The sequence below is a fragment of the Phoca vitulina genome, unplaced genomic scaffold, assembly GCF_004348235.1.
Source record: "Phoca vitulina isolate PV1807 unplaced genomic scaffold, GSC_HSeal_1.0 scaffold22, whole genome shotgun sequence".
Taxonomy (NCBI): Eukaryota; Metazoa; Chordata; class Mammalia; order Carnivora; family Phocidae; genus Phoca; species Phoca vitulina.
In genome coordinates, this window is record NW_022589725.1 from 22307317 (window position 1) to 22333153 (window position 25837).

At 39.7% G+C, this 25837-nt stretch overlaps 1 protein-coding gene across 2 annotated transcripts in view; it reads left to right on the top strand.

The window, feature by feature from the left end:
- The window catches only part of SNAP25 (synaptosome associated protein 25), an 82617-nt gene extending 57916 nt beyond the window's left edge, over positions 1 to 24701 (top strand). The window contains exons 4-8 of one of the 2 annotated variants that reach the window (XM_032419818.1): positions 4041 to 4089; positions 10902 to 11019; positions 14940 to 15065; positions 17860 to 18004; positions 23411 to 24701. In XM_032419818.1, the coding sequence (XP_032275709.1) occupies positions 4041 to 4089; positions 10902 to 11019; positions 14940 to 15065; positions 17860 to 18004; positions 23411 to 23479 (507 nt within the window). In that variant the 3' untranslated portion in view covers positions 23480 to 24701. Of the gene's footprint in view, positions 1 to 4040; positions 4090 to 10901; positions 11020 to 11193; positions 11312 to 14939; positions 15066 to 17859; positions 18005 to 23410 lie in introns of both variants that reach the window. The other variant, XM_032419817.1, reaches the window with a different exon arrangement.
- The last annotated feature ends 1136 nt before the right edge of the window (positions 24702 to 25837 follow it).

The following is a 25837-nucleotide window of genomic DNA, read 5'->3' on the forward strand; positions in this document are numbered from 1 at the left end:
AGGGCAGAAATCACTTGGCAAATATGAGCACTGAAATACCAGGATCTTACCCAGGATCCCGAAGTGCATCAGTGCTATATAATTTGAATTGAGCTGAATTCTTATTGAAATTCAGTCTCAAAGACGGGAAAGGTTACTAAACTTGTGAAATCTCCCTGAGGCAGACAACCCCACTCTCAGTTCAACATAGGACTTTGTGCCAGCCCTCACAGACATTAGGGTGTAACAGAGTGGCAGGTATAGAAACTTGCTTTTTAATAGAAACCATTATTGGCATCTCAAGGACAATGTAAAGTTATACAGAAGTCAGTTGGGAAAGTTCAGAAAAGCTGGATACCATACACAGGCAAAAAGATGAGAAATCATATAGCACTTGGTTCCCAGGCTAGAGTTGCAAACTGGCTCTTTTGATGGCTGCATGTCAAGAAACATGTATGGAAGGCCTACCTTTGGGAGTGGGAGGGAAGATATAAATTGGTATCATGCAGCAAAACAGGTATGAAAATAGCTCTCCAAAGTCAAGGCCTTACCTGCCTTTGGAGCATGTAATTAATTCTGGTAACAGAATCATGACTGTCTCTTCAAGAAGGGAATATTTGGTTCCAGGCAAAAAAGTTGATTCTGTTGACACTGCATGCCAGAAATGAAGTCTACACATGAATGCCTTGGGCTATGAAAGGTCACCCCAGGAAAGGCCCACTGCTTAAGGGCAGGCCAGTTCAGAAGCACCACCTAGAGCTTTCATGGAGTGGTAGTTACTGAGGCTCTTTAACACTGCATGGATGTTTTAAGCATCTTTTCTTTTCATCCCAACTTATCTTTCAAGACACCCTGGCAATGAGAAGAAAATAAGCATTCTAAAGCCATGTCTTTGTTATGCCAGACTTTCTACTGGATAACTGAAGCAGGGTAGTTCTTTTCATATAGGTAGATGTGGGGTCTTTTGGAATTCTCGCAGTTAAGAAAGTGCCTGGAGAGTCCTGGTTTTAGCTCAGATGTGTTGGACTTTGGGGAAACATCTCAGAATGACAAAAGAAAGACTTAAAAATGTTCTAGAAATGATCTTGGTTCATCTGCAAGAAAGGAAAAATAAAAAGAGAAATAAGAAAAAAGAAAGACATGAAAAAAAAATCCCTCATATATCCAACTCTCTGGTTTTTAGGTAGACCATTTTCCCAGCAATCTCAAACAGAAACCAACAATTGAGCTAAGACAAAAATGGAACCACCTCCTCTCACTCCTAGCTAGTAAAACATAATACTTGTTAAGAAGAAAAGAAAGTAATATTCTGCTTTCCCTGAAATATTGTCTTCATCCCTGCCCTTCTCCTCCCTTGCATTTCTAGTTTCCCCAAAGAACAATCCAGTTATTTTGATAAAAACTGTCAGCAAAACTGTGGAGTCAAATGTAAGTTCTAACATTTATTGAGAATCTACTATGTGCTGGGTACTATACCCAGAGCTATCATCATCAAACGTATGTAATCTAACTTAACCCTTGTAGGTAGCCACCTTTTACTATTATTCTGATCTCCGTCTTACCAAGGAGGAAATCGAAGTATGCAGTGATTAAGTAACTTGCTTGAAATACCCAGCTACAAATGGCAGAGATGAAACTAAATTAAAACCCAGGTCTACCTGATCCCAGAGTGTGAATTCCTACGCACAGCACTTCCCTTCCATCAGCAACTCCTACCATATTTCCTTTTTCCTTTGAGAAAAGGATCTGAGAAAACAAACACAGTAGCCCATTCTAAACTGATTGATATTCTATACAAAGTAAATCCTTTATCTTAATTGCTTTTTGGAACCATAGCCTCCCATAGAGTTGAACTGTTAGAAGTCTTTACATTCCGTAGCTCATTTTATCCTTATACATACTCTGGAAAGTGAAGGAGCTGTTTCTGTTCCTGTCTGGGCACAGAAATGGTTAAAACACAGGCCAGTGTAGACAAATGTCCATGTACAACACACTGAAGTAAAAGATTTTGAAATGTGTCCTGGGATCTGGAATCTTGCTGCTCCATCGGTATCCTTGCACCAGCAGTATCATTAGATGGTAGAGCTTATTCAGAATGCAAAATCTCAGGCTCTATCTCAATCCTACTGAATCAGGATCCATGTTTTAACAAGATGTTTCATATGCAGGGCCTTCATATGCACATTAAAGTTTGGGAGGTAGTGGTCTGGAAGCTTCTGATGGTAGTTGGTAATGATGATAGTTTTCATTTGCCAAATATCCTGCTATAGATGCATTTTCTGAAGGTATTTATTTTATAAACACTTATGTCATGCTAACTCTAGGCCAGGCACCATTCTACCATGTGCCACATACTAATTCATTTAATTCCCATGACAACTCAATGAGGTATTAACTATTATCATCGCTGTCTTACAAATGAGGGAACTGAGGCACAGAGTAATTAAGACATTTACCTGAGGCTCCACAGCTAGGAAATGAAATCACCAGGATCCCAGGGCAGAGTCTGGCTCCAGAATTTGTGCTGTTGATGACTCCGGAAGTCAACCCAAGCTCTCCAAACTACTTCCTAACCTCACAACTAAATCCTATCAAAATGTGTTCAGAAGCAGCTTGGTTTTTCCTGTCTGGAACATTCTCTGAAATGGTGAGTTTATAAAACTCACAGAAAACATTTTCAGTGTTCTATTTTTTAGAAGCCCTATTGAGTTGTTAAAATACTGTTTAAAAACAAAACAAAAGAAAACAAAACCTTCTGTTGACCTCCACTAATATCCCTCTCTTTCTTTCTTAGTTTAAAATAAGTCAGTGGAGGGGCACCTGGGTGGCTCAGTCATGAAGCATGTGCCTTCAACTCAGGTCATGATCCTAGGGTCCTGGGATCGAGCCCCACATCGGGCTCCTTGCTCCAAGGGAAGCCTGCTTCTCCCTCTCCCAACCCCCTGCCTGTGTCCCCTCTCTCGCTGTGTCTCTCTCTGTCAAATAAATAAATAAAATCTTAAAAAATAAATAAAATAAAATAAGTCAGTGGAAAATAAATGGGGCCATGAGAGATGTCTTCCTTTCGAGTTTATTCTAGGGGCCACCATGAGCATCCCCTGAAAAACCAATTAATCCAAAAGGTTACAAATGCCATTTTATACTTATTAACAATCACCCTATAAAATGAAAAGTCTTTCCTTAACAGTTTGAATTCCCAGCAATGATGATTTTTAAGGTTGAGGTGTACGAATATCTGTGTTCCTTTTCCCCTACCCACCAAGTCCCACTCCCCTGCACCAAATAGTTCAGGTGGTGTTTGGTTTGTTTAGATCATGTGGAGTGAGATGAGGAGTGCCTTTTCCAGATTTCTGCACAAAAGAAATGCAGTAAAGCTTGTGGATGAATTATTTTCTCACATTCTATTATTGTGCAGAATTTTAGATTTCAGAATAAAGAGCCTTTATTTCTCATCTGTCCATTGGTTTTCTAAATCTCACAGAACTTTTCCCCGTAGAGAGAAAATGGGAGGGTGAGTTCTGTTTGGGGCTGTATTTCTCAACCTTTGTGAAGCAGTCATCTATTTTGATAAACCTAAAAATCTCACCCCCAAAGTTTCTTACTTTCCAGTGGGGCATCCCTTCCCAATTCACTGAGGGAAACTTCCTGATGTATCATGCCAGAGAAGATTTAGTCTAGAAGATTTTGAAAGATTTGCTTTCTATGGTTGGTGTTACAGAGCCTATAAGGCATTTTTGTTTTGCAAATATAAAACCACAGTATAGTATTAAGTTGTGTATTCCAATTTCATGCCAAGCCCCATCCCCAGCCCTACCCCCATGAAGACTGAGCTACATCTACCTCATCTACCCTAAGATTCACTGATAGAGCAAGTCCACAGGTGACCCCTTCTTCTGAGTCCCTCCCCAGCCCTTAGTGCTCTTGCCCTATTTCCTCCCTCTTTTTCCTTTGGTCCTTCTTCATTTTCCATTTCTAGGGCTAATTGTCCCCTTACTGATTTCTCTTTCTCTCTTTTCTCTCTCTAACTCTTTTTCAACTTTGCTACCATTATTGGAATGTAGAGTAAAGATGCTGGTATCAGGACTTTGGTTATGTTGGATGAACAAGGAGGTAAGTTGAGATTTCTTCAGTAAGCACAATTCCTCATCTGAATAAAGTGCATTTTTTAAAAAAAAATTATTTGTGTATACACAGGTGGTCCTTTCAACATATTTATATGCATATATGAGGGTTCTAGAGTTTTCATTATCTTGCCTTTTCCCCTTTCTCTGTTGAAAAGATTGGTAAATGTATGGGAATGTTGAGGCCTTCATGACTGATTGAATGTCACTAATCTCCCTGTTATATATGTTGGAATAACAGAATTTTGAAGGCAAAAGTCATTATTTTTTGGATTTTCTTTTAATGGTAGTATTTTGAACAGTTTGAGAATTCTCTGAACCTCCTTATCCCCAATTTTTCCCATAAACTTAGTTTTCTTGTAATAATCCCTAGATAGAATGAGAGAATAGTACATCACGTCCATTTCTTGTGACCATCCTAATTCAGTATCTGGCAGTTTTGATTTCCAAGTTATCATGAGGATTCCTTTAGTAACTAGGTCCTCTTAGTTATATCTTTAACAGGATATAAGCCGAGGGAGATTATAAATGAACCATTTAAAATATTTAAATTGTTTTTTAATTGTTATGGAAATGCTGAAGCAGTGAAAATCAGAATCAGTGAAAATCATCTCTGTACTCTAAAGTGGAATCTAGAAGGGTAATTTTTTTTGTCTCAATACATCTAGTCATATGGCAATGCTTATTTAATTCTAGCCACGGGGTAACTGGGTGACAGACATTAAGGAGGGCATGTGATGTAATGAACACTGGGTATTATATAAGGCTAATGAATCACAGACCTGTACCTCTGAAACCAATAATGCATTATATGTTAATTAATTGAATTTTTTAAAAAATAAAGAGAAAAATAATAATAATAAAATAATAATAATAATTCTAGCCACAAGTTAGCTACCTGATTCTACTCTGAATTCTTATCATAACAAGCAAATTGTTGAGAATTTTTTCTCTTTATTTATATATATATTTATTTATATATATTTATTTTATTTATATTTATTATGTATCTATGTATATTTTTGAAAACATTAGAAAATTCTTAGGAATCATGAGAAATTTTTTAATGTCAAAGATAAAAATGTAAAATGTATTCACAAACAAACTTCAAAAAAAAATAAACCTCAGATGGGGTTGGGGGGTTGGGAATTGCCCTACAGATAACAGGCATAAGGCATTTTCCTAAAATACAGAGAGACCTTGCATATGATCAAAGAAAAGGGCAAAAACCTACAAGCAAATTGGTGTAAGATATAAATCTATAAATAGACATATGAAACCATGCTTCAACCAACAACAATAATGAGATGCCACTCTTTAGCAGACTGGTACAAATTTTTAAAATTGATAATCACTAATGCTGTGAGTATTTTGGGAAAATGGAGATCTTCAGTGTACAGATAGGCACTATAGACTGATATAAGTTTGAAGAGTAATTTGATAATATTTTCAAGATAATATTTTCAAAGTATGAAGTATACTCATCCTTGACCAAGACATTCTACTCCTAGAATTATATGCTGCAGATGTACATTTCTCTATGTCTTACCTTTAAGAGTGTAAAACTGGAAACAGCCTAAATGTCAGTGGGGAGACCGACCAAATGAATTATGGACTGGCCATAAAAGAAATATTCTTCAACCATTACACTAAATGAGACAAATCTTTACCAACTTCTGATGAGTTAGGGCAGGGGCAAGGAGGGACTAGAAAAGGATATCATTTGGGCTCCTCTGGGAAGCAAATGCTAAGAGTCAGAAGTGTACAAGATCTATTATGGACACCTGTGATGGGTCAAGGGAAGAGGAGCAGGTGTAGGCAGAGAAAACTGTCGACTGAGGCAGGTCTGACACTTGTTAAGAGGAGAGGAGCAAGGAGGAAGAGTCTCACACTCCAGTGCTGCTCCGAGAAAGTGTCAGCCAGGCTGATGGGGAGCCCAGGAGCTAAGAAAACCCAATGGAGCAGCCCCACCATAGGCAAGGATGCCTCAGCTCTAGTGATTCCATTGTGCTCAGCCATAGCCATGAGCTAGAAGCATCCCAGCGACAGCATGGTCTCCATGGAAATGCTTTGGCAGATCCCATAGGTGTAGCAACTGGACATGTGAGCTAACTACAAATTCCCTCTTGAAGGGAGATCTGAGGGGCACATCCTCATGGCTGTCATATAAAGACTTTTGTTTCTATATTATTTATTTGTATTGAGCTTTGTCAATAAATATATACCAACCAATTAAAAAATCAAGAGAAAAAAGTTTTTTTAAAAAACAATTGAACATCAACCCTTACACTTCCCCACAATTTTTAAGATACTAATTGTCAAAAATTTAGACACAAATAACTGAATCTAGTGATGTAGTTGTGTTTTGAAGGAATTATAATAGCTGTGGCAGTCTTCAGAACTCCCCAGATAAATTTGCTATAGTTGTAAGCGTTGCTGGCTTGATCTGTGTAATAATGTCCCAGATTTTGAAACTCTGAACATGGCAAATCATCTTTTTAAAATTAACCCACAGGTGCCCATATAGAAGAGTGGTACCTCGTTTCCAGAGTTAAATTGATACACACTTAAATAATTAGGAGTTCCACCTTTGAATACTCTCTTAGTAATTTGCATGCAAAGGGGGTAGAAAAGGGAGAATGATAATTGGAGGAAAGTTTTGAGAAAGATTCAAGGTAATGCTTTCTTCCCAATACTATAAAGCATTGACATAAAGACTTGGAAAGTAATCTCTACAAATCTGGAATCAAAAAAAGAGAAGGTGAATAATATGCTTACTTGAGTTGCAAATTTCATTGCACTTTGATGAAGAAAATCTCGAGACAAAATTTGCCAGAATCTCCATACAAAAATATATTCTTCTTAAGCACAAATGGTTCTCAGGAACATCTATATGTTATTCTCTGAGAAAGGAAGCAGAAGAGCAGATTTTTTCCCCCACAAGATAGTTGATGTTCTCCGCTAAAACATTTCATTTGTGGCCACACCACAATAAATGCTGAATCCCTCGGTTAAACATATTTCCTAGACTAGCCTTGGTTTTACCAGATGCGTGATGATCACAATGATACTGAGAAAAAACACACAACTGTAAAACCCCCCAAAGTGTGTGGCTTCTGCCTGGTCTTAAGTGGTACATGTTCCATTTATACTATAAGGTGATTAGGACCTTTTAAAATGACAGATAAGCATAAGTCAACAACTATCTTCATTGCCGTGGTTAATGCATTTTCATCCTGCATATGCTGTGTTTAGTTGTTTAGATCAGTAACTGCTTTAAAATTTCTCTCCAGTTATGCTCTCCTAATTTTGTCTATGCCTCAACACCAAAAATGTTGATTGCTTCTATCCTGCAGCTGCACAGGAGTTTCAAGAAACAGACATCCTTCTAAAGAGCCATTCCAGGTTGTCCAGCTAAATGGTTGCACTCGAAAATTCTTTACGGGATTCTTGTTTTATACCCAGGTATCAGGAGACACCAAGGAGCATTGACCATGACAGATGGCCCTGGAAATGTACTGAGTCCTGGGACTTTTATTCCTCTAGAAAACTTATCTCGAAGCGAAATCCCCAATAAACCACCTTATCACTAATGGGGGATGATTTAACCTTTCACCTCCATATCTCTTGTTCCTTTTGTTGGTCTTTGCTGGGTTATGTGTTTGTTTCAATGCTGAAGATGCAGCCCTTGAGAAAATCCCATGGGATCAACTCCAAACTAAACAGTGAAATCTTTGACCTCTGCCTGACAGAGGAAGGGCAAAATAAGGCCTCTTCCGGAGTGCCTGCTGACTTTCTTCAAATGTTCATGGCACTACAAGGTAGCATTTGAGAAAACATTCCTCTTGCTAAAGTCTGCACACCAATATCCGTTATGGATGACTAAAGCTGCACTGTCCAGTGTGATAGCCACTAGCCACAAGTGGCTATGTAAATTTAGGTAATGAACTTCCATATGTTCATCAATGCTAAGGATAATGAAAATCACATAAGCAGCATCTGGTAACTGACTATACTCATGAAGGCTTATACACTGGGTCAATAACTTTGACATCTTGCTATTCTTCTACTATCCGTTTTTTAACCAGGTTGGGGATTCTAAGGGCCTCATGTCACCTTGCTTAAGTAAGATTAGTAGAAAAAAAAATGTCTAACTTAGATCCCTGAGTATCCTGCCATTGGTGGATCTATCATAAATAACCAGTCATCCAAACATGGCAAAAGAAAGTATAATCCCTTGCCCCAACATTTAGTGTCATCTACTGGAATACCTCTCCTAACTCAAAATGTTATTGTCCTCCCAAGTCTCCAAGAATAGACAGAAAACAGCCAGAAAGCAAGCCTAGTAAGGAGTGGTAAGGAGTGGTCAACTATGGACAGTACATTGCATCAGCTGGTGAGATGCTGCTGGCCACCCCAGGATGGAATAAAGATATTGGTTATTTTCGAGCATTTCCTGAGAGATGTCCTCACAGAAATTGATACTTCATAAGTATCAATGAAGTTTCAATATGCCAAACACCCACAAACCTAACACAGTACCCTCCAAAGATGAATAGTTAGAATACCGATGACAAAATGGTTCCACAATATTTTTTAAATTAAGGGTTTGGCCTATAATTGTGTGAAATGATAAATTCAACCAATTTTGGAAGCTATAAAATCATTTTCTGAATCAACTTTTCTGAAAGAGCTTCAGCATCCCTCCCTTAGCTATGACCTTTGCCTAATAGTCTGGCAACCCGTGATAGAACCCAGCTCGAAGAAATACCGACTGGGACCAGCTTGTTTGTTTTTATATTTTAATTTGAATTCACTGGTTCAGAAACACAACACTTGGGGACCAATTCACATTTTTATTTTATTACATTTTATTTTTATTACCTCCTAATCCCTGGGGCCACCGTGGGTGGGGCTCCTGAAATGTCAGAGAAACTCTTCAAGAAGGACAAATGCCTGAATATGTATCCCCATGCCATAATCTGTGTGTATTTCAGCTTTCATTAGTGGAGTGCGACATATCTTCCCTGAGTCCAGATGCTCCTTCAATCCCACCTCCACCCAGCACTCCAGGAAGCTATTAGCAATTATTCCATTGGGATTTCTGTCTGTACTTAACATGGCTCTTCCTTTTGACAGTGTTGAGCTCCTTCTCTCTCTATCAATCCCCCTATTCAATAGTTAATTTTATCTGCAAGCTAATTTATTACATTCTTTAAAGGGAACTGGAAAGAAGTCTTTATAAAGGTACAAAAATCTTCTGGAATATAAAGACTTGCCATCATGTTTTTTTTTTTTTTAGTCCTTTTAAAGATTTTCTTAAAGACATTACTAGACCTATGCTTACCCAGCAGAAGTTCACCAGCACAACACTTTTTCTCCCCAGCTATCCAATGCTGGAGAGATACTTAAATTTTGCCTTCATCGATCATTTGAAGAGCAGGCACAGGTAGCAGATTCTCAATAAGCTGGGTTCTATTCTTTAGCCCCATTAAAGAGAACACAGTGGGCTCTTGTTTTCCAGATGGACAATCTCTTATTGGGTCAGTAAGGAACCTATCTTAGTTTTTTGGACTGATACTTTCCACTGGAAAATTTAACGTGAAATTCTTTCTAAGTGATTATGTCTGCCCTTAGACTGGAAATGGATTTATCAGTTTTATTCTAATCAAGACTTTATTCCCAGAGGCACAGGCAGGTGTGCACAGAAATGCAGATGAAAAGAGAGATGCAAGTGTAATTAGGTTTTGTAACTCGACAGCCAGGGCATCGCATTGCTGCTTTCCTTTAAGGGTCTTAAAAGCTGTTTTAAGAAACCCCTTCACTGAACTTGTAATTTACTCAATGTGGTGCCATAACTTTTGAAAAATTAATTGAGTTAGTGAATGTAACCCAGGCAACCTAGAAGCACGAGCTGGTTTTATGGCTATCGATCTACATCTCAGATGCACTCAGATTGGCTTTGCTGGCAGAGTTGACTCGGTAACTGTTCTATGGTCCAGCCCATCACCCCACCTTCAGAGACCCATGTGTTTGTTTTCCCTGCTGTCTGCCATTGGGATCCAGCATGCCCCCCATTGTAGAGACTGGGAAATCAGGGGGCAGAGAAGTGAAACGCCTTCCAGAACTTTCATAGCAAGTAAGTCATAGGATGAAGAGAGGAATTTAAATGTCCCAGTGCTTGGAACATGACTGCTGATGTTGCTTTCTTTTTTAAACAGCGCCTATGAATTAAGTATTCAAAACCAAGAACTGCCCCTGGGCTAGGGAACAGCCCACTGCTAGGGGAAAAAATAAAAAGATCTGGTACCCATTGCTAATTATCCCTTTAATTATTGATATTTTCCCCAGAGAAGATTGATTCTATCTGCTACCCTTACCTGGTCGAGGATGCTTAAAACCCAAAGATAGAGATATTTAAAGTTGAAGCAGGTACCTTCTCTAGTAGCATGAAATCTGAATTCCTAAAACATTAACACCCTGTTTTTCTTTCTCTTGGGTTTCGCTGGTGTCTGAGTAAGTGAATAGGCTGTGCTGTTTTCCTGGACACTAGGAATCCAACAGGCCCACATACCCCATCCCATTGTGTCTGAATTACAAACTATTTTGAGCATCATTTTTGTTCATTTCCTTCCACCTGTGCCTGTGTAGGGTGGCAGCAGTCTCCAGCAATGCATCCTCTGGGACCATGCATTGTAATATCTTTCTCTTTCAAATTCTGTTCCACATAGTCATTTCTCATGTTCTGCTGGAAACCCCAAAAAAATTCATTCCACACTGTCATCCCTTTGTCCTAACCAGAACAACTCGATCGTGTCGAAGAAGGCATGAACCATATCAACCAAGACATGAAGGAGGCCGAGAAAAATTTAAAAGATTTAGGGAAATGCTGTGGCCTTTTCATATGTCCTTGTAACAAGTAGGTACTGGGTACCAGCTCTAATCTGTGGCGTCCAGTTTTCTTTCTTTTCTTCTTTCTTTTGATTTTTTTCTTTTTTAATGTCAAAGTGAATGTCTGAAGTTTTGTCTTTTTTTTCTTTGTCCTTTTCCATCCGCTTCATTCTGTGGGGATAAAATACTTGTGTTTAATCAGAACAACTGGAACGCATTGAGGAAGGGATGGACCAAATCAATAAGGACATGAAAGAAGCAGAAAAGAATTTGACGGACCTAGGAAAATTCTGCGGGCTTTGTGTGTGTCCCTGTAACAAGTAGGTGCTGCCTGCCTGCCTGAAGCTTTGGTTTCCCAAGGCCCATCTCCAAGCCTTGACAAGCTCATTCCTGCCAAACACAAAGGCAGGATGAGCATGTGGCATGCAGAACAGATCAATACCGTCTCCAATGCATTCATCTCATAGCATAGATGATATAGTGGGAGTTACTGTTGATGCATTAAAAATCAGGCATACTACAGTGAAAGCTTCACTGTCAGCAATTTTTATTGATGAACATTTCAACATTTTCCAGAAAGTGTACCTTGAGACAGAGACAAGCCTCAAGAAAGAGGCACCCAGGCAATTTTATTTTCCTGCAACCCCAAAAGCCAAAATTGCAGAGCTAGAAAAGATTGGAGGGTAAGTTTGGAAGTTGAGAAACACATATGTTCAAGGTTTGATTTTCCAGAAGCAAAAGAGACAGGTAATTTGGCCTAAGCAAGCATCTGTAACACAGAGAATATGACAGAGATTGCCCCACCAGTTGCCAAATCCGCCCCGTGATTAGACTATAGATGCCCCAGCTGCACCCACCGCAGAGGCCATGAGCCCTTCAGCAAGAGGTGCTCAAGCCTTACTCAAATTGGACCCATCCCTGTGAAATTCTTCCTCTTGGAAGATCTATCCGTACACTGACTAAAATGTTGAAATGTGTAGATTTTGCATGCACGACATCACAAAACTTTCAACTGTTTTCAAGGTTCTGCAACGCTTTTTTTTTGGAATGTAGCAGAAATGTGACATGTGGTTATAAAGGTTTGCAACAGAAGGAACCTGAAAATGAGGGTTCTGGAAGATAGTCTTATTTGACTAGCAGTGGAAAAAAAATGCATGAGTGGATTGTCCAACATGCATTTGGAAAATTAAACCCATTACCCGATCTCCCTCACCCCTCCCACTTCCCTTTGAACAGAAGCCTTTTTCCTAAAAGCTTTCCTGATCCTAGCTTTTAGAACAGCAATTTATGTCATTTCTAGCTGATTATATGACCATTCACATCCTTTAAACTTTGAGGCTGATTTAAAATATCCCACTTCCTGTTTAGGAGGGGGAGGGGCTCGATTTACAGATAAATTTAAAACTGTTTTAAAAGAATGATCTACAGTAAAGCCTGATTAACTGGAATCTAGCTAACTGGAACTCTCAAATGTATTTACACTTTCGCTTCCTTCCACTTTTAGTAAAAAGAGACAGTTGAACAAAGGGATGGGGGATCACATCAGGGACTTAAAATGGTTTTTCTTGAAGGGCAGTCTAGGCAGTTCACATTCTGTCACTCAGTCTACATTTTCCTATGTAACTTCCACACCTAAGGGGACGAAACAATAAGAGTTGATCTTCAGAGGAAAGGCCATCAGGCACATCAAGTGAAACCATAACCAAGGAAAAATTTGGTCATGTTCACTACCCTAAGACTCTAAGGCAGGAAAGTGCCTTGAGAATCTAACAGATATTCAACAATCTCCCCTGAAACAAAGTTTTCCTCCATGGCCCACTGTTAATTAACAAAGTCACGTCATTCACCAAAATGACTCATGGCTACGCATTCCAGTTACTCAAGACTTAACTGTATATCCTTTTCTTTGGCCACTTGCCCCCCAGGTGAGATTTCCACCCGTTTTGTGATGAATTCCAACAGATACAATTTCCCCATTCATCAACTGCGTGGAGAAGGCGTGGAGGCAGGCCCCGCCCCGGGATGGATTCTAATGTTCAGATGAAATGATGGCCCCTACGAATTCCACATAGTAGTCGGCACAAGAGACCCTAACTGAGCTTCAAAGCTTGAGTGAAGTGTTCCCTATTGTGTGTAAATAATGCTTTAAAAACCATGTGTCACAACGCAGTGGCTGGTGGTGCCCTGGACTCTCTGAGGGCTTCGCCCTGTCTCGGCATGTTTCAAAGGATTATGGTAGATGTACGGCAGTTCTGTGAGTCTATGTGCAGCATTGTGGGTGCAGTGATTCGCCTTCTTTCAGAAACGCAAACTTTCCCACCCCCTTGACTTTGCCAAAGATGGTATACCAGATATTTTACATAGCAGAAAACCTCACAAGGTCCATATAACTTCTTGTAATGTGAGGAGGGAGGGAACGGGGAGTCGGAAAGAAAACAAAGCCAGACTCTAAGCTCTATTAAATTAGTTTTTGGATCCTGTCCCACGGAGTGGGCCCATGGCTGTTTAGCGCAGTAAATTCTGAGAGCTCCGAGGTCTGTGGCGTTATACACTAGATTGTGGGAATTGCTGAAATTCCATTTGTACAATTTTCCAGCTTATTCCAGGGTTGCTTGGTCCCCTCTGCAAATATTAGTATTAGAGCCAGTTTTAATAGATGGCTGAGATCCTCCAATATAAGAAAAAAAGGGGGGGGGGTGTAAATTCTGTTGTCTTATAAGAGAAAATATGAAAATGGGACCACAGGAAGTTCTCTTGTTTTTGGACTAAAAGCATGTGGTTTCTACTATGCAAAGAACCTAAAAACATCTTTGATTGCCTTAAATTACAACACACCCACCAAAATATGCTGCACATGTTTCTATTGGGCACAACAGGTATGCCTGGATTTTAAGTTTCTCTCCAAGGCAGATCAGTGAAATATGGCCCATGGAGACCACACCAGTTCCAGACCACTCTCCCCTGCCACATCCCAGGATAGCTTGAAGTAGGAGTTTGTAATCACTCCCACCCTGCCCCCCAGCCTGACAAAGAAGCTATTGAACCTGCGTTTCAAATCCTCATGAAGGCTATTACTGTCCTGCTAGTGCCTTTTTCGAGAATGGTCAACTTCTGGAGTAGTTTGGCTTAAATGAGAATGCTTCACTTTCTACTCATGCCTGTAGCTGGTGCATGAAGAAGACATAGAGGGATTTCCTTTTCTGGTGCTAGATGGCTTGTTCTCTCTTCTATTTTCCTGCATTCATTTCACTATGCCTCTTTTACTTTTTGTCTCTGTGGACAAAGGTTTGTACATCGACTAGATGTATGGTGACTGTTTGGAAGTACCGATATATTATCTAATTCAAATCACTCTCGAGGCAACTCAAAGACCACCACCCTTGGCCAACCACCAGTGCTTTATGTCCTTCATGCAGAGTTGGAAGGGTTAGTCCCACACATGTGTTGGGGGAAAAATTAAAACAGGGAATCTTTGCATGATGGTGTGTAAAAACTCGGTTGAGTATGTTTTTCTTGGTGACAGTGTGTTGCTGTGGTGTGATGTACACACTCTACTTGGCAGTCTTGTTATGTGTCTGTCTGCCAGTATGTTTTTCTGTGTGTTTTGTGTCTCAAAATATAACCATGTCACTGAAATAGAACTGAATGTCCTCCAGCTACCTTAATCCTTGTCTTAAATCCAACTAAACTGCAAAGACAAACAAGAACAACCTTTGGGCAAAGGTTGCAGTCTTGACAATTGCAATTGGCTCGATTGGAAATGCAATGCTGAGTAGCTGAGGCATGGTGGTGGCCAACTGTTTGGGTCCAAATCATGATATATCGGTATTCTCTAATGCCTCGAATTAAAACCCATTTGCTTGGTTCGGTTCGCTTGAAGAGGTGACCATTGTTGTGAGCTTGATGCTCCACTCCCTTGCCTTGTCACTCACCCTCTTTTTTGCATAGGCTTAAATCAAGCGATGCTTACAAAAAAGCCTGGGGCAATAATCAGGACGGAGTGGTGGCCAGCCAGCCTGCTCGTGTGGTGGACGAACGGGAGCAGATGGCCATCAGTGGTGGCTTCATTCGGAGGTGAGCTGCGTGCAGCTAGCCCTGTAGCAGTCGTCCATTGTTAAGTAACAAATCACCCCAAGCTGAGTGGGTCTTAAAGCAACAACCATTTTACTGGTTACTTATGAATGTGTATGTTGCTGGGCAGTTCTGCCAAGAGCCCCTCCTGGGCTCCCTCATTCCGTGCAGATGGGTGCACGATGGCCCAAGATGGTCTCAGTCACTCGGCTCGTGGTTGACTAGGGCAGGGCGTCTCCACTCTCCCCCGTGCGGTCCCTCCAGCGAAGAGCCCTGGCTTCTTACATGGTGGTGGCAGCATTCCAAGGGGGCAGGCTCCAATGCACAAGCACTTATCAAGCCTTGTCGGGTTTGCCAGAGTTTCATCAGACAAAGCGAGTCACGTGACCACATCCAGCCTCAATGCGGCAGTAAACAGGTGTCTCATTCCATAAATGGAATTGAACAGAACTTATTAAAGAGATTGTTTACAGAGATGTGGGCCGGGTTAATAACAAGCGATGGTAAAGCATTGGTGGACTAGCAATAGCAGGAAAAGTCCTGAAGGGATGGGAGCTGTTAATCAGAACCTGACAGTAGTTACCACTGTGGGGGAGGGGCTATAGAGAAATGCTGCTGTTGCAAAACTAGCAGGAAATGAGAAAGGGAAATAAATGCCCCCATTCCTCTTTCCTCTTGCCCTCCAATATCTCACGGGCCATCTGCCAAAGCCTACTGGAAGCCGGAGGGTTAAGAGAATCTGGGTGATGCCTTTGTAGAGAGGTCAGCGTCTCTGGGCAGAGAGCAAAACAGGTCGGAGAATGGACCTGGGGGGACAAATAGAGAATAACAAGCATACCTGACTTCTGATTTCCTGTGAGACCTGGAAGTAAAAGCCACCTTAAAGACCTCTTTAAAAATCTCAAATTACACAGATCTGCCTATCCAGAAATCAGCTCTCAGGAGACCAGAAAACAGAGTAAATAATGACAAATATTCCTGTTGTTAAAAAGAGAAGAAAAGAAAAAAAAAAAAAACCCTATCCCTTTTTACAGGCTACTGCTAGGACTCAGCAGTGACTAGGGTACCTAATGACTAGTGTAGAGATAGTTGTACAGCTATATATTACTGGGCCATTGTAGCTGATGTTACCAACCAATAACCCACATTCAAATGACAGTGACCTGTATAAGGTCTAGATAGCTACATAAAGCCTCACAGATGACAGTTCTATTCTTGTTTCTATCTGCTCCCAGGGAAACTAGACCAGGGGTTCTCAATCCTGGCTGCACATTAGAATGACCTGAGGCTGTTTTTTAAAAACATCAGTACTGAGGGGTGCCTGGGTGGCTCAGTCAATTAAATGTCTGCCTTTGGCTCAGGTCGTAATCCTGGGATCCGGGGGTCCTGGGGTGGGGCCCCGCATTGGGCTCCCTGCTCAGGCGGGAGTCTGTGTCTCCCTCTCTCTCTGTTCTTCCTCCCGCTCACATGCTCCCTCTCTCTCAAGTAAATACATACATACATACATACAGAAAATCTTTAAAAAAAAGTGAGACCCAGCCATCTGTGGGTCTTAAAGCTTTTCAGGTGATTCTAATATACAATCAGCATTGAGAATCCTGGAACCAGAGTATGCCTTAGCTGTTGATAATCATTTAAATAAGTTTCTTTTTTATGTAAGAAAGCTAGGAAGTTCCCCCTTTAATTTCTACTGGCCTAGGCTGCTTTAAAAACCTTTGTGGGCTAGTCTACACTGGGGTGACCATGGGGAATGGGTTTTAACCCCTCTGAACATTTTTAGCTCATCACCATCTGCAGTGGGAAAATATTAATTAACCAGAACATCCTAGAATGAGTACTTACCATTTGCAATAAAGAGTTACTACCTTCTTAACTTTCAAGCTGAACTGTGAAAAAAATGGCCAGGTGGTAAGGCACTTCGAGAGCCAACTCCTTCCTTCCCAAACTGGAACAATAATCTTTTATCACAATTTTTCCCCTGAAATCACCCATTCACAATGCCATCAACCCCAACCCCCCCTGCAATGAAATCTGAGCAAATAGAAATCATCTTGAATAAGTAGCTCCCTTTGGCGTTCTTAGGAGCCAGTAGGATTAAGGGGCAGACTGTATTATCCTTACTCTTCCCAGGGATTTTGGCCCCAAATGGGGAAGAAGATGGAGCAGAGAAATTCTCTGACTTAACACAATAAGCCTTTTCTTTCATTCTCAATTTAACTCTTGGAGACTTTGGTTGACATTTCAGAAGAAAAATATAGTTTCTAACTAGTTCTATCTTCATTCTCTGACTCAATCCTCTCAACTAAAATGATTTTATTCTTAAAAAATGAAAATTAGGATAAACATATGAACATAGGGAGGAAATGATGTGCTGGTGGAAATGAAAGAAGTAAATAAATTAATCTATTTAATATGCCTTCTCTAAAAAAGAAACTCAAATGTTCAAAAATGAAATTTAAAAATTATTTTCTAGGGACACCTGGTTGGCTCAGTCAATTAAGGGTTTGACTCGATTTCAGCTTGGGTCTTGATCTCAGGGTCATGAGTTCAAGCCCGGCGTTGAGATCCATGCTGGGTGTGGAGCCTACTTAAAATAAATAAATGAATGAATGAATGAATAAATAAATAAAAATTATTTTCTAATGTATAAAAGCTAAAATGTACTCATTGAACAAAGACTAAAGATGCATGGGATTGATACCTAAGGGGTCTCCAGACTTTCCCTTAGCTTTGGGTCCTTGGTATTTGAGTTTTTTTCACACTTTCTATCTTCTAAAAATTACATTTTGACTCCCAGGGTAACAAACGATGCCCGAGAAAATGAAATGGATGAAAACCTGGAGCAGGTGAGCGGTATCATTGGAAACCTCCGTCACATGGCCCTGGATATGGGCAATGAGATCGATACACAGAACCGCCAGATCGACAGGATCATGGAGAAGGTGAGCTTATGGCAGTCAGCAAGCTTCCATTGTTCATTACTTCTTCTGAGATACCACTGAGGAAGGATGAATGGCAAAATAAGCCCCTCAAACTGTGGCATGGGATTCAGGCATACTGATAGATGGAAATTTCCCCCTTATTTTTCCAATACAAAAATTCACCAACGTGTAAGTAAATAAGAGAGTAGAATTTAATCTAGCAGATATTCCTCAGAGGCACCTCTGTTTCAGGATCCAAAGGCCATAAAGATGAGAAAGACATCATCCCCACTGCTAAGAAACTCACAGCCTATGGGAGGCAGTGAGCCTCCAGCTGAATTTACTACCACACAAAATATAATTTGCCAAGAGAGCCACACATAAAATGCTAAGAAGTAGGGTTAGATGAGGAAAGATTTCAAGAGTTAAGTGACAGGAAAATCTCCAAAAAAGCCAAATCGAGTCTTGAAGGTTGGTTAGGAGCTTGTCAAGAGATGGTGTAGGAATAGAATCAGGAAATAAAGGAAAGAATACTTATTTTAGTTTAACGAGAAGACGAATATGAGCTTTGATTTTATAAATGCCAAAGCTTTAATGATAGTTCAAAAAAGCCCAGATTCCATTTCCAGTTCAACAGTTCACATGTCCAGATCTCAAAATAGAAAGCATAATCTGATGAAGTTGAGTTCACACAAGGACACCAGATGTGGCTCTAAGAGAAAACCCTCTGGTGTCAACAAGAGTCATAAGGAAAAGTGAAGAGAACAGAATGGGAAGGGATGGGTTTAGGGCCTTGAGATTGGAAGGGAACAGAAAGAAACACTGGATAAGCCTTATAAAAAGATTTGGGGCACCAAAACCTGATATTCCACACTACAAATCTGACATACTTTCTACGATCTTGTATTCTTCCCCCTCCCCAATCAGTAGAGTCCTGAATATTGCTTATCATCTCTTAAGATATCAAAATGCCAACAGGAAGAAATAGATACATTATAGGTTTAATGGTAATTGTGCATCTATAATCAATTCTAGTTGGCAATCTTACATTGTATGAGTTTATTCCTGAGCTATATTCAGCTCAAGCTGTATATATACAGCTCATATTGCTGTATGAGCTATATTCAAAGAGAGATACTGAAGTTTTGAGCCTGAAACCCTGAGTTTCTTTTTAACAATTCATTCCACTTTAGTGAGCAGAGAAGGATGCTTTGAATCCTAAGGCTAAACACTGAGTTTCTTGGAACCCAAGCATCCTCCACCTACCTGAAAAAGAAAAGAGTAGACATAAAGGGAGCGCTTTGCCCTATTGTGCTCTATGTGCTCCCTATTAAAAATATCTGATCGCATAATATTTTGCCTGATCAATATTGAGTTACACAAATGTCAGTGTTGGTTGGCAAAAGGCTTGTGCTTTGCTTACTTTTACAAGTCATGACATACTTATCATTGTTAAGAGCCTTTATATGCTAAAGCTTTTAAAGCTGCACAAATCAATAGATTTTAGAACAATATTGAGAGTTTCAAAAAGCACTGGAGCCAACACAAGCTGACCTAGCCCATTATGGCCAGAAAAAAACAATTGCCAAACCACCTTCCAACGGGAAAATGATTTGAAAAAACAAGAAGTACTCATTTTCTGTCAATGGACCCAATTTACTCACAGATGTAGGGAGATAATGTACCTCTAACTCAATTAGAGTTCCAGAAGTAGTACTTTTACTAAGAGAGAGGGGTCAAATCTTTATTGATAGAGTAGGACTTTCAGCACCAAAAAGTGTTCCTGGAAAGGCAAGTGGCATCTTAATTCTGCCACTTTGCATTTCTAGTTCTCTTCTCTAGGGAAAACCTTTCATTTTGGGCCCAATTTACTAAAGGGCAAAGATGTATGCAGCCATGATGTGTAATTGGAGTCAGGCAAGTGGATGGGAAATAGCCATTATGGTTTGTATCATTCTTTAAGTGCTGATTTGTTTAAGAAGTGAGAGAGGGGTCTAGTTGCCTTTGAATAACTAGCCTTTATCTTAGCTCCAAAATCAGAATCTGAACATGATTAGAGAGAGTCCATTTCAACGCAGCATCGCCACAAATGATACATGTTATATGAGCTGCACAATTTTTAATAGATTTCCACCTGTCTCATGTAAGTTCTCACTTCTGATCATAGGAAACAGTGTTCAAAGGTCTCTTGCATATCTAAGAGTAAATTAAACTCACAGTCTAAGAATAAAAAGAATCTTGGGGCACATGGGTGGCTCAGTCTGTTGAGCATCCAACTCTTGGTTTCAGCTCAGGTCATGATCTCAGGGTTGTGGGATTGAGCCCGCATCAGGCTCCATGCTCAGCACAGAGTCTAGTTGGGATTCTCTCTCTCTCTCTCTCTGCCACTTCTCCTCCTCACACTCTCTCTCTCAAATAAATAAATGAAACCTTAAAAAATAAAACGAATAAAGGGAATCTTCTGATGTTTCTCCCATATTCTCCCATGGCCCCCAACAACAACCTTCACCCTACCCCATCAATCATGATCTTCTCTCATCACTTGGATTGATAGTAAAGTTTTGGAAGTCCAAAACAATGTAATTTTTAATACATCCCCATGGACTGTCAAGAAATTACTTTGTCTATTTAAAAACTTTGCTTTCTGCTTTAAGGTATATATATATATATATATATATATATACAGTCTTCTAAGGTTGAAATGGTACAATTCTTTCAGAAAACTAAAATGGGGCAAGTTGTATTAGCTTCTTTATGTTGTTCAGGAAGTAGTAATGTTCAAACTTCAATTTAAAGTTGTCAGTGGTAGATGCCACACATCTACATATTTGCTGTCCTTGGTTCCTCATGGTTGTCATGTTGAAATACAGTGAGGCTGAAGCTTTAACATTCCTTTGAATTCTCCTATCAATGAGGAAACACAGCATTTGAAAACTAAGACCTTGAGTTCCAGTGGCATTTCCTGCTCACCAGCTTCATGACTTGATTTCTTCATCTGAAAGATAATAAGGGAACAGTTCAAACCTTGGATGAGAACATGGCTACTGTGTAGGGTAATAAGCATCCACTTCTGGAATTCTGAGCAGGGGCCTAAAAGCTACCTGCCATGGTCTGAAGTTGAGATTTCCAGAGTGTGCAGAAGGGTGGGCTAATGATCTCCTTCTAACTCTCTTAGTGGCTCTGTGGGGATCATCCTTGCTTTCTCACAGGGGCAAATCATGTGACATATCTTGGGTATGCCAGTGAGCTTAAGATTCTCTAAATAGAAATATGAAAACTGGGGTGGGCTATATTCCATAAATACAGTCCTAAAGCATATAAAAAGAATGAACACAGAGTCCTTCTCCAAATACCAGGGAGACATCTAAAAGGAGATTACCCCAGGATTTGTTCCTAAAAGATGCTATTTCTGTTATATAATAAAGATATAGTACCTATTGCATAAGGTATATGGGCTTGAATTTTGATATGCTTCAGAGAAAATTTAGGTAGAAATCACAGAACTTCAGTGAACATAGGTCTGTTTTGGATCCTTTGATGATGTCCAGAGAATAACCTCATGCTCTACTTCAAAATATCCGCTTCCACCACCAGGTGAATGCTCACCAGTGTATTCTTAATGCAAGAGTTTCTAGAATGCTTGCTTCCAGACATGCCATCCATTTTTAAATTAATGATTTTCTCCCATTTGCGTTTTCCTTAGTATTCAGTCTGGAAAAATAGCGTAATTCAGTCTGCAGAAACATTTCACATTGGTCTGAGCCTAGAATTTTCCTTTGCACCAAAGTATCATTATTTCTGATAGAGTTTATAGCTAAAGAGAGGAGATTTAAGAGCCAAGTAAAATTGGAGAGAATACCTATTTTCCAAATCAGGAACCTAAGGTCCAAAATATGAATCTATAGATCAAAACAAGGAAAATTAATGCTCTATCTTGTTTTGAAAGTCAACTTTTGATTATCCAAACAGATGGTAGGAAACCATTGCCAGATAATTCAGAATAATGAATAATCTAGCAATATTTCTACTTTAACTTGGCAAATTTCTAGTTGAATATAGATAATTCTAAGTGTGCTGGGAATTCACAATTAAACTAAATAAAAAAGATCCAGTTTGGTGGAGATTGGAAAGCACCAAGCACCATAGAAGATGCAAAATCGGTAATCATTGAACAAATACAGGTTGATAAAAAAGCAGTTCAGTTTCCCTACACTGCCTCTCAGCTTTGTGTTCCTCTTTCCAGGCTAGAGAGGGCAGACACCATCACCAATCATGATAAGACAAAACAACAGCCTAAACTGAATCTTCATCTTTGCCTCTGCTTGCTCACTCAGACCTTTCTCAGTGGTGTTGGGAATAGTTCATTTTCTGGGTTTTAAAAGTCTATCCTGGTAGCAACTCTGGGTTTCATGCTGCATATACAGCAAAAGGTAACTGAAGCAGTGAGACAGTCAAGGCACAAAATTATGGAAAAAGTGCTCTTGTTAAAACAAGCCAATGATAAGGGACACCTGGCTAGCTCAGTCAATAGAGCATGTGGCGCTTGATCTTGGGGTCATGAGTTCAAACCCCCAGTTGGGTGTGGAGCCTACTTAAAAAATAAATAAATAAATAAATAAACAAGCCATTGTCAAACTCCATGGGAATGAGTCTTCAAAAATGGAACTTAAAATTATTAAACATCCCAAAATCAAGTCAGATTTTCACCCAATAACAATAATTGCAAGATAAAATATATTGAGCACTTAATCTTTGCAAAAAATTATTCCAAGCACGTTATATGTACAAACTCATTTCATTTTCACAGCAGACCTAGTACTATAATGATTAACATGATGATTACTAGTGTGGATTCTGACTCCAGGCTGCCTGATTTCCTCATTTGGAAAAATGAATTAATAATAATATACTCCTCATAGTTGATATCAATCTTGATGTCAAGGTTGAATGAACTGGATATAATAGACATTCATGCTTGTTAGCAGGATTCTTTTTTGTCCAGCTTCGAGACAAGAAAGCCAAGGCCCCAAGATGTTATGTAATTGGCCCGAAGTGACCCTGGTTAGCCATGATTTGAACCCAACTGTATAAGTGGTGGTAATTAAACTCAATCCACAGATGTGAATGCCTTTCATAACGTCACTGCGTGTCATTCCAGGATAGAAAGATAAATGATGTAACCCTGTCCTCAAAAGGATGCGCTCTGGTAGGGTGAAACAGTCATGAGTACTAAGATGGAGCTTCTATGATCATGTCCAAGTAGAACCACAAGCAATGGTTCTGGGATCACAAAAGAAGAGAGGGTCAGTTCTGACAGGAGAAGTTGCAAGATGCCTTCACTCAAGAGGGGGGCATTTGAACAGACCCAGAAGGAAGAACAGAATGTCCAAAAGTAACCTGAGTTTTGTTTTCTTCCCCCTTTTCTAGGCTGATTCCAACAAAACCAGAATTGATGAGGCCAACCAACGTGCAACAAAGATGCTGGGGAGTGGTTAAATGTGCCCACCTGTGTTCTCTTCCAAATGCTGTTGGGCAAGATAGCACCTTTGTGCTTTTCTCATTGTATTACCTAGTAGGTCTGCACACATACACACATCAGTCCACCCCCATTGTGAATGTTGTCTTGTATCGTTCATCAGCTTCCCCAAACTATTATGTGTCTTTTGTTCTTTCTGAGTCTCTTTCTTTCCAAAGGTTGTATATAGTAGTCATTTGGTGGCTCTAACTCCCTACATAAGATGTCTTGGGTTTCATTTTTCCTTTTCTCTCCTCCGTGGTGTTTGCTGAATGACAACAATTTAGGAATGCTCAACGTGCTGTTGATTCTTTCAATACACAGTATTGTTCTTGTAAAACTGTGACATTCCACAGAGCTACTGCCACTGTCCTTTCTTTAAGTGTCAGGCTCTGAAACTCTCAAAATTTGCTGTCCTTGGTTCCTCATGGTTGTCATCTGTCTTTATGATTTCATGATTAGACAATGTGGAATTACATTACAGGCATTGCACTAAAAGTGATGTGATTTATGCATTTATGCATGAGAACTAAATAGATTTTTAGATTCCTACTTAAACAAAATCTTTCCATGACAGTAGCATACTGATGAGAAAACACACACACACAACAGAAACAACGAAACAACAACAAAGCATGCTCAGTATTGAGACACTGTCAAGATTAAGTTCTACCAGCAAAACTGAAGTAGTGTCACTTTCTTTCTGTCAGTATATAGACTTATTAATCATGATCATCCTTTTTTAAAAAAAAGAATTTTAAAAAAAGATGGATTTGACACACCATTTAATCATTTCCAGCAAAATAGACGTTTGGCTGAACTATGTCAAATGAATGTAATATAGGATTTGTTTGCTGCTTTTGAAGGCTATGTTTTGGAGAAAGCAATCTTGCTGTGAAACAGTGTGGAGATGTAAATTTTATAAGGCTGACTCTTATTAATCACCATTTCCCCCTGTGGTTTGTTATCAGTACAATTCTCTGTTGCTTAATCTAGAGCTATGCACACCAAATTGCTGAGATATTTAGTAGCTGATAAAGAAATCTTTAAAAAAATAATATAAATGAATGAAATATAGATAAACTGTGAGATAAATATCATTACAGCATGTAATATTAAATTCCTCCTGTCTCCTCTGTCGGTTTGTGAAGTGATTGACATTTTGTAGCTAGTTTAAAATTATTAAAAATTATAGACCCCAGATGTCTGCTTTAATTTCTTTATGGACTCCGTCTGACTTGGCACTCACGTGAGAAGAGGAAGCCTGGCCACTCCATCCCATTGCTCCTCAGAAGCCAGTTCTGTGTGCTGAGAACACTGTGTGGAAAAAACAAAGATGTCCCTTTTAGACACAATTCCAATGGCAGGTGACACTTGGCTTGATTTTTATCATCTGTTTCAGAAATATTTGTGTGTGGATTCAGTGTTGGCTATGGGAGAAAATACAATTTTCCAGAAGATAAAAGAAAACATCTATGGAAAAAAATCTGTGGTACTCAGACTTGACCCTACCTAGATTTAGGTATATCAGGTATCAATCCACTCTTCCTTCCTCTCCCCAAAATCAAGTCCCACCACCAAAAGTGAACCCTCCACGACCACACCACTGCTGCCCTCACTTTTTTTAACAGCTTTCTTGACGTACCATACAATTCACCCATTTAAAGTATATAATTGAATGGTTTTTAGTATACTCACAGATTTGTGCAATCAAATTTTAGAATATTTCTAATGCCCCCAAAAAGAAAGCCCATACCAAATAGCAGTCACTCCCATCCCACTTCCACCAGCCATAGGCAACCATTAATTTATGTCTGTCTATAGATTTGCCTATTTGAACATTTCATATAAATGGAATTATACAGGACGTGATGGCTTTGTGTCTGGCTTCTTTTACTTAGCATAATGTTTTCAAGGTCCATCCATGTTGTAGCATGTAACAGAGCTTGATTCCCTTTTATGGCCAACTAATGTCCATGGTGTGGATACCACATTTTGTTTATCCATTCATCCATTGATGGACACTTGGATGGTTTTCACTCTTTGGCTATTATGAGTTATGATGCTGTGAACATTCATGGCAAGTTTTTGTGTAGACCTGTTTTCAACTCTTTTGACATCACCATTTTTGCCATCACTGCCTCTGTCACTACAAGCCAACATTTCCCCCGCCATCATCTCCACCAGCACCTGTACCAGCCTTACCTCCACCACTGCTACTACTGCCTTGATTACCACCACCTTCCCCTCTCCTCTTCCTCTGCCACCTCTCCCTCCTCTTACCTAATATCTTCAGTATCTCCATCTTTATCACTGCCATCTTCCCAGTCACTAGCATC